Here is a 12,410-nt window from a genome sequence, read left to right as displayed (position 1 = left end):
TTTCAGGCTGGCCCCAAAGTCTCCGGTGTCAGAGCAAGATAGAGCCAGAAGAGGAGGCTTGAGTCGGTTCCACACAACCCAGCGATATAATTGTGCTGGGACTCTGAGTTACGGGAGAATTTATGAGGACTATGCCCAAATTCATAGGATGGAACCAGTAAACTAAGCAGTGGGCAAATTGATTATGACCACTGCAGTGAGTTTAAAAGTAAAGAGAAACAAATGTTTTCATTATGCACTTGGATTTATACGAGATGTTCTACGACACACCATACAAGGAGTATCTGCTGCTGATAGGGATACAATTGGGTAAGTCATTTTGAGAACACGAATGAGTCCCAAATTGTTAGATAAGGGTAGGTTATACTCGGCCACCGTCTCCACCAGCAAGCAAAGTCGGGCCCCTCCAAATAAGCCTGAGTTTTCCAGCCACACCACGATTCCTCCATAGAGGAAAGAATTTAGATTGGAGCCAATTAGAAAATTAGATTATGTTAAATAGACCTGCCTTAGCTAAGACTCAGGATGAGTCTGAGGGGAAGGATGGGGCAGTGTCACGAAAATAACTTTGGGGTTAATTATTTACTTGTAACAGGCATCCACAACCATCCTTGACCATGCTGTGGAACGTTGGCCGAGGGCCTCACTTTTTTATTCTGTGCTCTTTTTCACCTTTATTCGCTTTCAAAATTTTCTCCGCAACCACGGGCGATGGACATGAAATTCTCAACATATGAGTGCCTCACTGTGGAGAATTTTTTTTAAAACAGTTATATCATGATTGGATGGAAAATGCAGCCGGAATTCCAGAAAGTCTGTTTTCTATGGGCATCGGTTGCAGGGTTTTTCACATATCAGGAATAAATGGACTCCACCCCACTTCGCTCAGCCTCGGCCTAATTAGTTATTTTAATTATGACTTCGTATGCAGCCTGTGGCTGCTGGTTGCATCATTGTTGGGAGCCTGGCTGTGTCAGATGCAGTGCCACATTTCCAGTTAGCTGGTACTCATTTTGCCAACCTCGAAAGGATGACAGACTAAGTCAACCCAACCTGGTGTTACCTAACGGCACGAGAGAAGCTCACTCTCGACCCTAAGATCTCAAACCAGGCACCTTAACTGTGAAGCCAATACCAGGCTTCGTTATATTAATGAATGTTAGCATAACTATAACCCCAATTCACAATGATCAGTTCATAAACTGTCATCTGTCCAGCAAAGAATTGAGGAAAGACAAAGACTCCGAGACAGCCGGTGCACATCTGGAGAGCGATCACGTTGCACCTCCCACCATCTCAACCCCCAAAAAGGGAAGACCACAAATCTCTACTCCATTCTGTTTGTCTATACTTTTCTCCATCTTGTGTCCTTGATTGAGTCTGTGCTCGATAAGTTTCATTCAAAGCTTAGGCACCCTCCAGATTCACCTCAAATCCGTACACACACTGAAACTGATGTGCAGATAAATTAATTAAACAACCACACCACACCGCTGAATCACCGCATGTGCAGTATGCCTCCGCTCAGCATCTTGGGAGTTACTCTCCGGTGGTCACACATTGCCCAATCGGGAGACCTAGTCAATTACAATATTTTGAACACTATAGGTAACGTTCAGGTAACGTAGGTAATATAAGGTAACGTTCAGGAGTATAGACCAATTTGGCAAATTATATGGAATTTCATCCGTGGCTTTTAATTTGGCAAATTATACGGAATCTCGTCCTAACCGCACAGCAAAGCAATTGCTTCAGTCTGTCTGTCTGGCAGTCAAACAAAATCATAAATCATTCCAAACAGGAAACTTACTGTTTTTAAGGACGTCATAAAGGACACAAGCAACAGATACGAATAACTAATTTAACGTGTTAAATAAAGTGGTGTAAAAGAGGGTGTATCTGCAGTGGTAAATGTCCAATTCAATGTTGTTGTTTTTTTTTCTACAGCCTTTAAAACTTGTTCTATTTCAATTAATGTATTTATTTGAACACCGTAGAACACACATCTCCTTGTTTTCACTTCCAAAAACCTTAAATTTAGAACGACTTGGGCAAAATTGTCCACCGTCTCGACCAACCAAATTTGCCATGCGCTCTTGAGGGTGGAGTATCAATCAGCGAGATTCAAACAAAATGATGCAATGACAGAGCTAACTTCATCAAAAGACGTGTTTGCTTTGTGCATCTTCTTTTCAAATATCGTTCCAAAATCGTCAGTTTCTCCGAGAAGAGTGGGCAGGTTTAACTCTAGACTGTTCCGTTTGACCCATTGTCTTCATATGGTTACCATAGCACCTGTTATTCCATGTTCACGAACAAAGCTTATATAGATTGTGCTCGGAAATGCAAAGCAAGTTGAAAAAGACACTTCCCATGTCTTTTTTCTCAAGAATGTGTGAGGTAAGGTGTTCTATAAACTCTTGAGTTCTTGAAACGTCATGATAGTTTTTAGCTCGCCTGTTCGAAGAACAGAGAGCTATAGCGATACCCCCGGCGTGAGCGTCAGCATGAAAATGTTAAAGGTTTTGGTGCAAGTTATTTTTTCCTTTCTAATGTTTTTATCTACCACACTTCTTTATACGCCTGATATATATATATATATATATATATATATATATATATATATATATATATATATATATATATATATATATATATATATATATATATATATATATATATATATATATATATATATATATCGGGGAATATTATGTGATACCGGTCGTCCGTCCGTCCGTTCTTCTCCGCACTCTAACTCCTAAAGTTTTCAACTTTCACGTTTTATATTTGGTACATAGGTACAGACTGTGGAGACGGTGTCGTGACATACGTTCGTCATCTAAAGTGGTTGCCATGGCAACCAGGATGCTGTTTTCCATCCGTTCCTGTCTGCACTCTAAACTCCCAAAGTTTTCAACTTTCACGTTTCATATTTGGTACATAGGTACAGACTGTGGAGACGGTGTGTCGCGACATACGTTCGTCATCTAAAGTAGTTGCCATGGCAACTAGGATGCTGTTTTCCACGTAGCACAATTCTGTATATACCTTCTTGTTCAGGCATATATTGTGCTCACTTGAGCTCTTGTTACTGATTACAATATACAAATACATATATTGCTTTAAAATTATTTGGATCAGACTTCACTGCCATGCTTTATAAAAAATATTAATTATTAGACGAGTCTTTTAAAAACGATAAATGTATAAACAGGTGAGCATTGGGTGGCTTTGACACCAACTCTGGTTATAATTACAATTTGGCTTCAGAGAAAAACATCATACTTCACATTCCGTTTTGACTTTTATTGATAATTTCACAATGGTGTGTGTGCTACGTTTTCGTTTTCACACAATGGGTATTTTCCAAGGCCTTTTTGAGACCATGAATCATATTGTTATACATTAACTATCACATTATGGAAACAGAGGTGTGTGCATGGAGTGGTTCAATAACTATATTTATCTCAGAAGAAGCAATTTCTCTCTCAAGAAATTGGTCACATGTGGTGTGCTGCAAGAGTTCTTTATTATGTATATAAATGATGTTTCCCTATTCTTTTATTCTTTAAAGTTTTATTCTTTCATATGCAGCACATAGCTGTGAGTAGAATCATTGGCTGAAGGCACAGCTCTTTTGCTTTTGCAGTGCCCCATGTAGGTTAGAGCAGGAATTTGTAATTTGTTCAGGGTGTCGGTGATAACACCTATTCTTCACGAAGGACACTGAGATATTTAACATCTACCAACTAATGCTGGCAGACGGGAGGCCCAGTTTAACGTCCATCCGAGGGACGGCACACACATTGATGCCTCATCCTACCTGCAAAACATCAGGATGAGTTTGTGGTTGGGCTGAGATTCAAACCCAGACGAGACAGCTCAGAGGTGAGTATGCATACCTCTGGATTCAGTGCCAAGTGTACATACATCTTGGCCATCGTGTCTGCCCTGCAATGGCTTTAAATGTGGAAATAAAACGAAACCCGAAATGCTCAAATGGTCATCAGATCACTGAAAGCTGTTTGATTACAAAAATGTCCAAATAACTAAGATCACACCACTTCACTGTATAAGACAAGTGTCAGACTCATAACAGCCTTGTCGGTCGGGTATGTATTATACTGCACGGCACTCGTCTTAGAACACTTGGAATGAGGGAAGAATCAACTTGTGATCGGTAGCCAAGGTAATGTAATGGGTTGCAGACTCACTATCCCAGACAAGATGGCTCAAATGCTGGCTGTAAGATGGGTTGTGGCATCTTTCTTTAAGAAAAACTGTGCCAAATAAATTGACATCTATTATTGTGGCTTCACAAACAAAACCCTTCCCTCTTACACCCCAATGAGCCCAAATCTGACCCCTCAATAACTGTTTTGACATTTGTAGTCGAGCACATGACTGCCACTGAAGAACTGACATGCAAGTGAGACATTGTTAAAGGAGAAATCTGAAATCTTCTATTTTATTGCTGTAGACAATTGGAAATGCATTGAGGGGACACTTTAATGAAAAGCCAGTTGATGTCTTGGCTTGCTGTTTCACTCTGACATTTTATTGTGGCTATAGATCGTCCTTTTTGATTTGGTTTCTAGCCAGTGACAGGTCCGGAAGGACGATATAGAGGTTCCCTTTGAGCTGTTATTTCGGTTTGAATCCTGACCCAGCCAGAAACTGGATTGGTGATTCACAGGCAGGGTGTTGCACGAAAAAGTGCACCACCTTCGAATCGATGAAGCCGGATATTCCAGATGCTCGCATTAGCTGGTGGACATGCAACGATCACACGCTGATGTCTTATGAAGAATAAATGAGTTATCTCCATCACCTTGAGTAAAAAATTCCTGCCTAAATCAGTTCCAATCAAACATCAGGCCTGGTCAGTGAGTTCATAAAAGACACAGATATCAACATCTTCCCATGCCAATCCCACAAGGTGAGAATAATTGTGGCTGGTGAAGTTGTCGTACTGCAGTAATAGTAGTACTGTCACGTAGTACTTCTATTCAATCACACTTTTTTCCCAGTACTGCAAGAGTTCTTGATTCCATTGGAAGAGAAGTCAGGGGTTTGGCGATTTCACCTTTTGAAAAAGCGGTGGGTGGTGGGGTGGGTACTTTCCTTTTACTCCTCCTCATTGTTGCAGGTTAAACAAAAGTTTAGGTTGTTCCATAAATACAGGTTGACGAGATAACAGACACTGTGCATTGCTGACTTCCACCTAACTATCAAATCTGCCTTGTGCTCTGCTTGTTGAACATTGAGTCTGTCATTCTTTCACATATGTCATACTGGTTATCGCGTATGCTCATACATAGTTCGTGGACATTAAAGACATCAAACATCTTTCCGAGATGTTCAGTAATCATGTGCCAGTGGTACCTTGACCAGATTCCAAAAAAAACTCACTGTTAAGGCAATGCCAAACCACTGGGCTTTACCAGTGTCTACGACCTACCACGAGGCTTGCTTTGGCAGCACCAGGGATCAATCTTGAAGTGATACTTGATGATGAGAAACCTGAGAGTCATTGAACCTTTAAACAGACCACAATTAAATGATGCAGAGTCCAAATATCACTTGCTTTAAAGGGAAAAAAAAAAAATCACCATCTTTTATTAATACAGAACCGATTTGGAAACATAAAAACAAGCAAAGTCTGGCTTAGTTTTCCAGGGTCAACTATTTAAACAATCACCATAACCACAATTGTTTTTGTCTTTTCTTTTTTTTTTTGTTAACCTGAAAACAAACATGGGGGGTGGGGGTTACAAATCCAGCCTCAAGGGAGAGATGGAAGAATCAAGTCAAAATGCTGCAAGATGCACACGCTTGTTTTGGGCAGAAACCCTAAGGTCGAATGCAGCCATTCCTTGTTGACATCAGCACTCCACTCCTGATGACTTGCTCTCAGAAGCACTTGCCAGAGTATTGCTTGACACTGCAGACAAAAAAAGCAAAATTAAAACACGCATACACACTTAACTTGAAGCTTGAAATTGTCACCCCCTTTCATGGTTCGCACAGCCATGTACAACCAAATTTTCTGGAGTTTTCCAGGACTTTCAACACAAATGTTTTATGTCACAAGTGACATTGGAATAAGCCGCAAGAATAAGAATGAAACCTTGTCGTCTCCTGTTATTCCATTGAATATTTCAGTAATACAGTATTTATTCTAATATAAGCCCTGGGCGTTTATTAGAATACCAGTTTGATCAAGGAGAGGAGGGGGCCTTTATTAGAGACAATCTACAAACATACAATTTTTTATTTATTATTTATTTGTTTTATTATGAAGATACAAGTATTGTCAAGGTCGAGGGGTATAAATTATGCAGAAGACGACACCACACTGACTTGACCGCCGTCAAACACACGAGTCAACAAAGCCGGGTCCCGGCCTGGCCAGGCAGGCCAGGCTCCCTCTACAGGCTACAGCTGTCTCAATTGTTTCACACTGGGTGATGGGGGAGGGGGAGGGGGGCTATTATTAGACACCTTTGAAACATGAAAATTTTCTCAAAGGGGGGGGGGGGCTTTATTTGAAGGGGGGCTTCTATTAGAATAAATAAGGTAAATCTATATCGACAGAAAATATACCAGCTTAGCACGTTGCACAACAAAACCATTCCAAGTTGTACCTTTTGCAGTATTAAATAACCAGCTGTCACATGGATTGCTTATGTGGAGTATACTGCAATTGATAATTGTCTTCATTTTCATAAAAATTTGAAGTCAAGAAATTATGCTCTCCACATATGGCGAAGATATTCCGATGACAGTAAACTTTTTTTTTGTGCAGGCAGTTACGTTTCCTCACCTATAAACTCACGTCATGTACTGGAACGGTTTACCTGAATCACCCTTGCTCGCTGTACAAAACCAAGGCATTCACTACCCCTTGTGTTTTCTATGCATTTCTTTACTTGGCGGATATTGAACTCGTTAAGAGGGATGGGCAATTTCTTTTAATTTGGGGAATTTTGGAATCAAGTTGATTGTGAATACTATTTACTAGAAATCAATGGAGTCGAGTGCAATTCTGAGTACTTTTTTGATGGCAATGGAAGTAGTGGCATGAATCATCCCAATAAGTTTTGACCTGATTTCTAAATACACTTCACAGGAAGTATATTGTGCATGATTGTGTGATGACTTACGAGGTCATATTTACAATCCAAAGCCCCCCCCCCACCCCACAAAGTCTTTGACAACAGATACAGGCTGCATGTCCCTCACAATCATATTTATCAGCATCTGGTTTATTTGATTTTTGTCTTGAGGAATCAGTGCCATACTTGGAATCGTTCAAGCTTTTACAGAACATGCTTTGAATGATCGATTGTAAAATTGTTGCCATTGCAGGCTTTAGTTTCTGTGATTTCACATTCTCAACTGTCACTAATTGGTACTCAGTCTGGTGTTTTGTTTTCAAATGCTTCAACATATCAGATGTATTGTGGTGATGAGTAATCTCTATTGAACAAAGAAAACATCTAACTTTTGGACTGTTGTCTTTATGCTTCCTGAAATAGTTCCAAACTGTGCTTGCTTCTAAACCTCTTGAACGAGTTTGTTATTTAAAGACATTACTTTCCTCGACTCTTTTGCACACAAGCAACAGTTTTCCTCTTGGAATCCATGGTGAAAAACCACTAAATGGAAATAATAACCAGAAAAAGGAATTGATTTCAATGCAGTGATGGGTACAGTGCAGTACAAAAAATGTATGCACAGAGTCTCTGTTACCACCCCCTGCAGCAGCGCAACTGATTTACAATAATGTGTAAAGTCCAAACTTCAAAGTCCCAGCAGGGGTCACCAAATATTTTTGGTCTGAATGGATAAAGGCAGAGGCCATGAACAAATAATTAGGGGCAGGTATAACAGAACATTAGAGGAGATCGATTCAGGAATTATTTAGCAGCTAAATTAGCACTATGTGATCAATTGAGGGAGGAGGGGTGAGATTGGGATTAACTCTTCTGTCCTGAGAAACCATTTTAGTGTGGCTTTAATGGCAAATCCCTGAGGGAGGTTAAAATTGTTAACAAGAATGGCGGAATTAACAATTCCGACAGCAGACCAGGCAGATTATTTATATTTGCGCAATTTTCTCAATTTGCCAAGACTTTGACATAATGGACAAGTTTCTCAGGACTTTCCAGTACTGGAAAATGTTTTTTCATTTTTCCAGGAAATTCAAGGACTGTTCATTCAAACACTACCTTTTCAGATGCTGGCATCAATGAAATGCTTCCCTACTCCATTCCCCGACTATTGCCCCAATTCTCATGGCTGGATGGACAACCTTGTCCTAGTGGCTGGACAGTCTGAGATTCATACACAGACAGACAAGGCACACACCTTGCACTACCCCCAGATATAGTCTTAGCCCGTCAAAGCAAATATGAGCAAACCACTCCCCCCCCTTACCTCCCACAAAAACCCCAAAAACAAAAGAACAGAAAACTGTTGAAAGCAGGAAAACACATCAACAACAGGGAAGTAGGACACTTCAGGAAGAATGAGATCAAGGGGAAAGGGGAGGAAGACACGGAGTGAACAGGCTGGATAAAATCTGAAACGGCAAGAAGAGAATCGATGACAGGAGATGAAACCAACAGCATCAACAAATGGAAAGGAGGTTGGAGGAAGAGAGGAGAACTGTAGCAGAATGGGTGAAGCGTCCGTTCTGAATCTGGGATGTCAGCTGTTCGATTCCAACCCTGGAAGAGTTGTACCAAAGATTTCAAAAATGCTACCTTCTGCTTTCTTGCTTTGTGATCAGCATTGACCATATGGAGCAAGGACAACTTTCACTTGCAGTTGGCATCCATGGGGAGGAATAGTCTCCTTAATTGTCCCGCTGAGTTGGAGAGAAAAGTGACACCATCGAGATGGCGTCACTGGTACTCAGAGTGCTCTGGGAAGTAATGTCAATCCCGACCAAACTCAGTGGCTGATTGAAGTCAGGTCAGGTGTTTCATATCATGGCAATCCCCAGTTTCCGAATGCAATTTGTTCTTGAAAATGTGTTCGTAAGTTGGATGTTCGTAAACCGGAACAATAAATCCCCTTTAAATTTACGTAATAAGTGATTAATTGGTTCCAGAACATAAATTAAACCCTTTTCTTACATAAAAATGTTATTAAATGTAGGTTTTTTTTCTCTCTAATGAATCAAGTGATGCTATATATAAATACAGTGGTAGAGTAGCACTAATAATAACTAGCCGAAACCCCGTCACAGACGGATTCCGAAGGTTGACGATTGCCACTATGTGCGATGCACTCTTACAGGTACGAAGTTTCTTTCAGTCCAGGTCACAGTACCGAGAAAAACGTGACGCGACCGCGAAGAGGAGCACAAAATTGGTCCTTCAGTATTAATATATACATAATAATAATAAAGCCTAAAAACATGTACATAGAAATTTTTTTTTGTTAAATCGACAGACACCAGTGGCAACAAATAGAGTACAATACAGTACAGCATGGTGCTGCCAAAAAAAAAAGCCAGATGCATCATAGGACATGAATGAATCCCTGCGTTTTGCTGTTCAGCATGCCGCCCACATATTGTTTGTTCTTTTTCCCCACATTCGAGCGTCGGATTTCCTGCATGGTACGTTTGAAAACCCCCATCAAACCCACCCTTTTTCTTCTTTTTTTTAAACCACATAAAAACGCTATTAGATGTACTTTTTAAATCAAAAAATGAATACATTTCAGTAAATATAACGTGTGCAGCATAAAGGATGAGAGATAACGAGCTCAAGGGGTTTATGGTGAAGCAGAGCAAGCATCGATGTCTCTCGTGGCAGTAAAGAACCCCATATAGAGACCGCTTTCTTTCGTGCAGGCAAAGAATCCCGTGGGGAACACGCTTTCTCTTGTGCCGGTAAAGAACCCCATAGACAGAATGGCGTGTGAAATGGCGGAAGAGTGTTGGAGCGAAGCCCGTGTGAATGAGGTGTGAATAGCTAATCAACTGTCGAGGTCTGATTTCTTGCGTGTTTAGTGCTTAGCGCAGTATGTTCAAAAAAAGCCTTGTTCGTGTGAATGGATTGAACGTTCAAATAAGGAAACATTATTATAAAGCATCATGTTCAAATGAATGGAAGTTCCAAAAGGAGGTGTTCATAAACCAAGGACTGCCTGCACTGTATTTATCTACATGTTTGTTTCATCGATGTTGCAGCCCCCTCAATGAGCTTTATAGAAGTAAAATGAAGCAAAACACTGAAAAATGAAGTTTCCAAAGTGCCACCTGCCTAACTGCACCCGCTTGGGCCCCCCTTCATGAAGACGAGAGGCGGCTCCGTGCGGCAGACCGTGACTTGTTGTGCATGTGCAAGTGGTAAACAACAAAATCACTAGTCTTCCACACGGCCCCTGCCCAGCTCACCGTGCCTGCACACAAAACTAGAAAAGCACTCAGTGGAGCGCATAACAGTTTACATTTTGTATCCTACTGATAGGCCATGTCTGCATCCAGACCTTAACCCAAAAACGAATCGGCTTGTTCTTGTCACATACCCAATTCATCCACCAAGTTCTGTCACAATCCACATCCAACTTTTTGAAATATCGTGCCATACAACTAATGAACAGTTTAAGTCTTGTCGTTTTAACGTCATTGGCAAATAGGGTACAATATTATCAGTTTCAATCGTTGACTAAAGCCGCTGTCACACTTGACGTTTTAGCCAGCGTATGGCAACGTATCAAAATGTCTGTAAAACGCTGGCGCAAGCTGAACTATTGATGTTTTTTTTAATTTTTGGGAGTATAATAACGTGTTGGACGTATGCATAACGTGTTAGTAACGTATACAGAACGTTTTAATCACATATAGATAACTTATACCAACAAATGCTGAGCGTGTTGTCGGCGTTCACAACCTATGCCCAACGATAGTCGAACTTATGCACAGCGCGCGGCAGTGTATCGCCGACGATCACGTGGCGTAGGCTATTAATAGGCTGCGGCTCGACGATTCAAATCATAACCACACCAGACATCGAAGTGTGAAGCCGCTGTCCCACCTTGACGTTTTAGCCAGCGTATGCCGACGTATGAAAAATTTGCCGAACCAAACTGACACACGTCGAATACGTTATGGGTAAGTTTTGTATACGCTAAGAGCACACTGGCATACGTCGTAGTACGCTGGCATACGTCATTGTATGCAAAGCACGTCGATAAATTTTCAGCATGTTGAAAATTTCGACGTACTCGACGCATGACACACATTCCGCATATGCTGGCATAAGTTGTAGCCACGCTACGCGATCGTTGACACACGTTACTTGTACGTTACTCATAAGTCGAAACACGTCAAGGTAATGGTTAGCGTCAGTGTTCCAGACTCCCTGGTTTTTTTTTTCTTTTTTTTTTTTTCTTCGGTATGACGGTTATGATTTAAATCGTTGAGCGGCAGCCTTTTAATTATATTATAACTTCACTAGAAATCGAAGTGTTAACATCACCGTCATACCGAAGAAAAAAAAAATTAAAAAAAAAAACAACAAAAAACCAGGGAGTCTGGAACACTGACGCTAACCATTACATTGACGTGTTTCGACTTATGAGTACCTTACAAGTTATGTGTGTCGACGTGTGCCAACGATCGCGTAACGTGCCTACAACACGTTACTCATAGGTTAGAAATAAGTTGCGGGTAAGCTAAACATTACCTCGACGTGTTTCGACTTGTGAGTAACTTACAAGTAACGTGTGTCGACGTGTGTCAACGATCGTGTAACGTGCCTACAACTTATAGCCAGCATTATGCGGAACGTGTGAGTCATACGCTGGCATACGTCGGGAAATTTCAAGCATGGAAAATTTGTCTGACAGCTCGGCGAACTACGACGTTTGCCAGCGTGCTCTTAACGTATACAAACTTACCCATAGCGTGTGCCGGCGTTTTAGCCCAATTTTGCACAAGTCAGGCATACGTTGGCTAAATCGTCAAGGTGTGAAAGGGCTTTTAGAGATAGAGATATAGATATAGAGATAGAGTAAAATAATTAATATGGAGAAAAAGAAGAAGAAAAAAAACCCACAAAATAATTAATATGGAGAAAAGCCCTAATCATCCCCGTTGCAGCACGGCAAGTGCGAGAGAAATCTTTATTTTGTTAAATTGCTTCCATGTTTCTTTATTTATTTACTATTGAGCTTCAATATGTCTGTTCAAGCCATAATATTTTTACCATCAAATCTTCAACAAACCTTTTCATTTTATTTCATATTATTTTCTTCCTCATTAAATTGTATAATTTGTGATAAATTAAGACTTTACACATGGAGTGTTGGAGTGCCGGAACGTATCTCCTGTATTTTAGTTGATTCTTCTGGGAAATAGCTGATCAATTTAAGTCGTATCAGTT

At 40.6% G+C, this 12,410-nt stretch overlaps 1 protein-coding gene across 5 annotated transcripts in view; it reads right to left on the bottom strand.

Annotated features, from left to right (window-relative positions):
• Positions 1-5,590: 5,590 nt before the first annotated feature.
• Positions 5,591-12,410, bottom strand: part of HNRNPK (heterogeneous nuclear ribonucleoprotein K) — a 44,181-nt gene continuing 37,361 nt past the window's right edge. For all 5 annotated transcript variants that reach the window (XM_085850124.1, XM_085850125.1, XM_085850126.1 and 2 more), the window contains exon 14: positions 5,591-5,947. In XM_085850124.1, the coding sequence (XP_085706250.1) occupies positions 5,917-5,947 (31 nt within the window). In that variant the 3' untranslated portion in view covers positions 5,591-5,916. The remainder of the gene's footprint in view (positions 5,948-12,410) is intronic.

Source organism: Eptatretus burgeri, chromosome 12 (genome assembly GCF_056783735.1).
Source record: "Eptatretus burgeri isolate ZD-2024b chromosome 12, Ebu_testis_v1, whole genome shotgun sequence".
NCBI classification, from domain to species: domain Eukaryota; kingdom Metazoa; phylum Chordata; class Myxini; order Myxiniformes; family Myxinidae; genus Eptatretus; species Eptatretus burgeri.
This window is presented reverse-complemented; position numbering and strand designations above follow the sequence as displayed.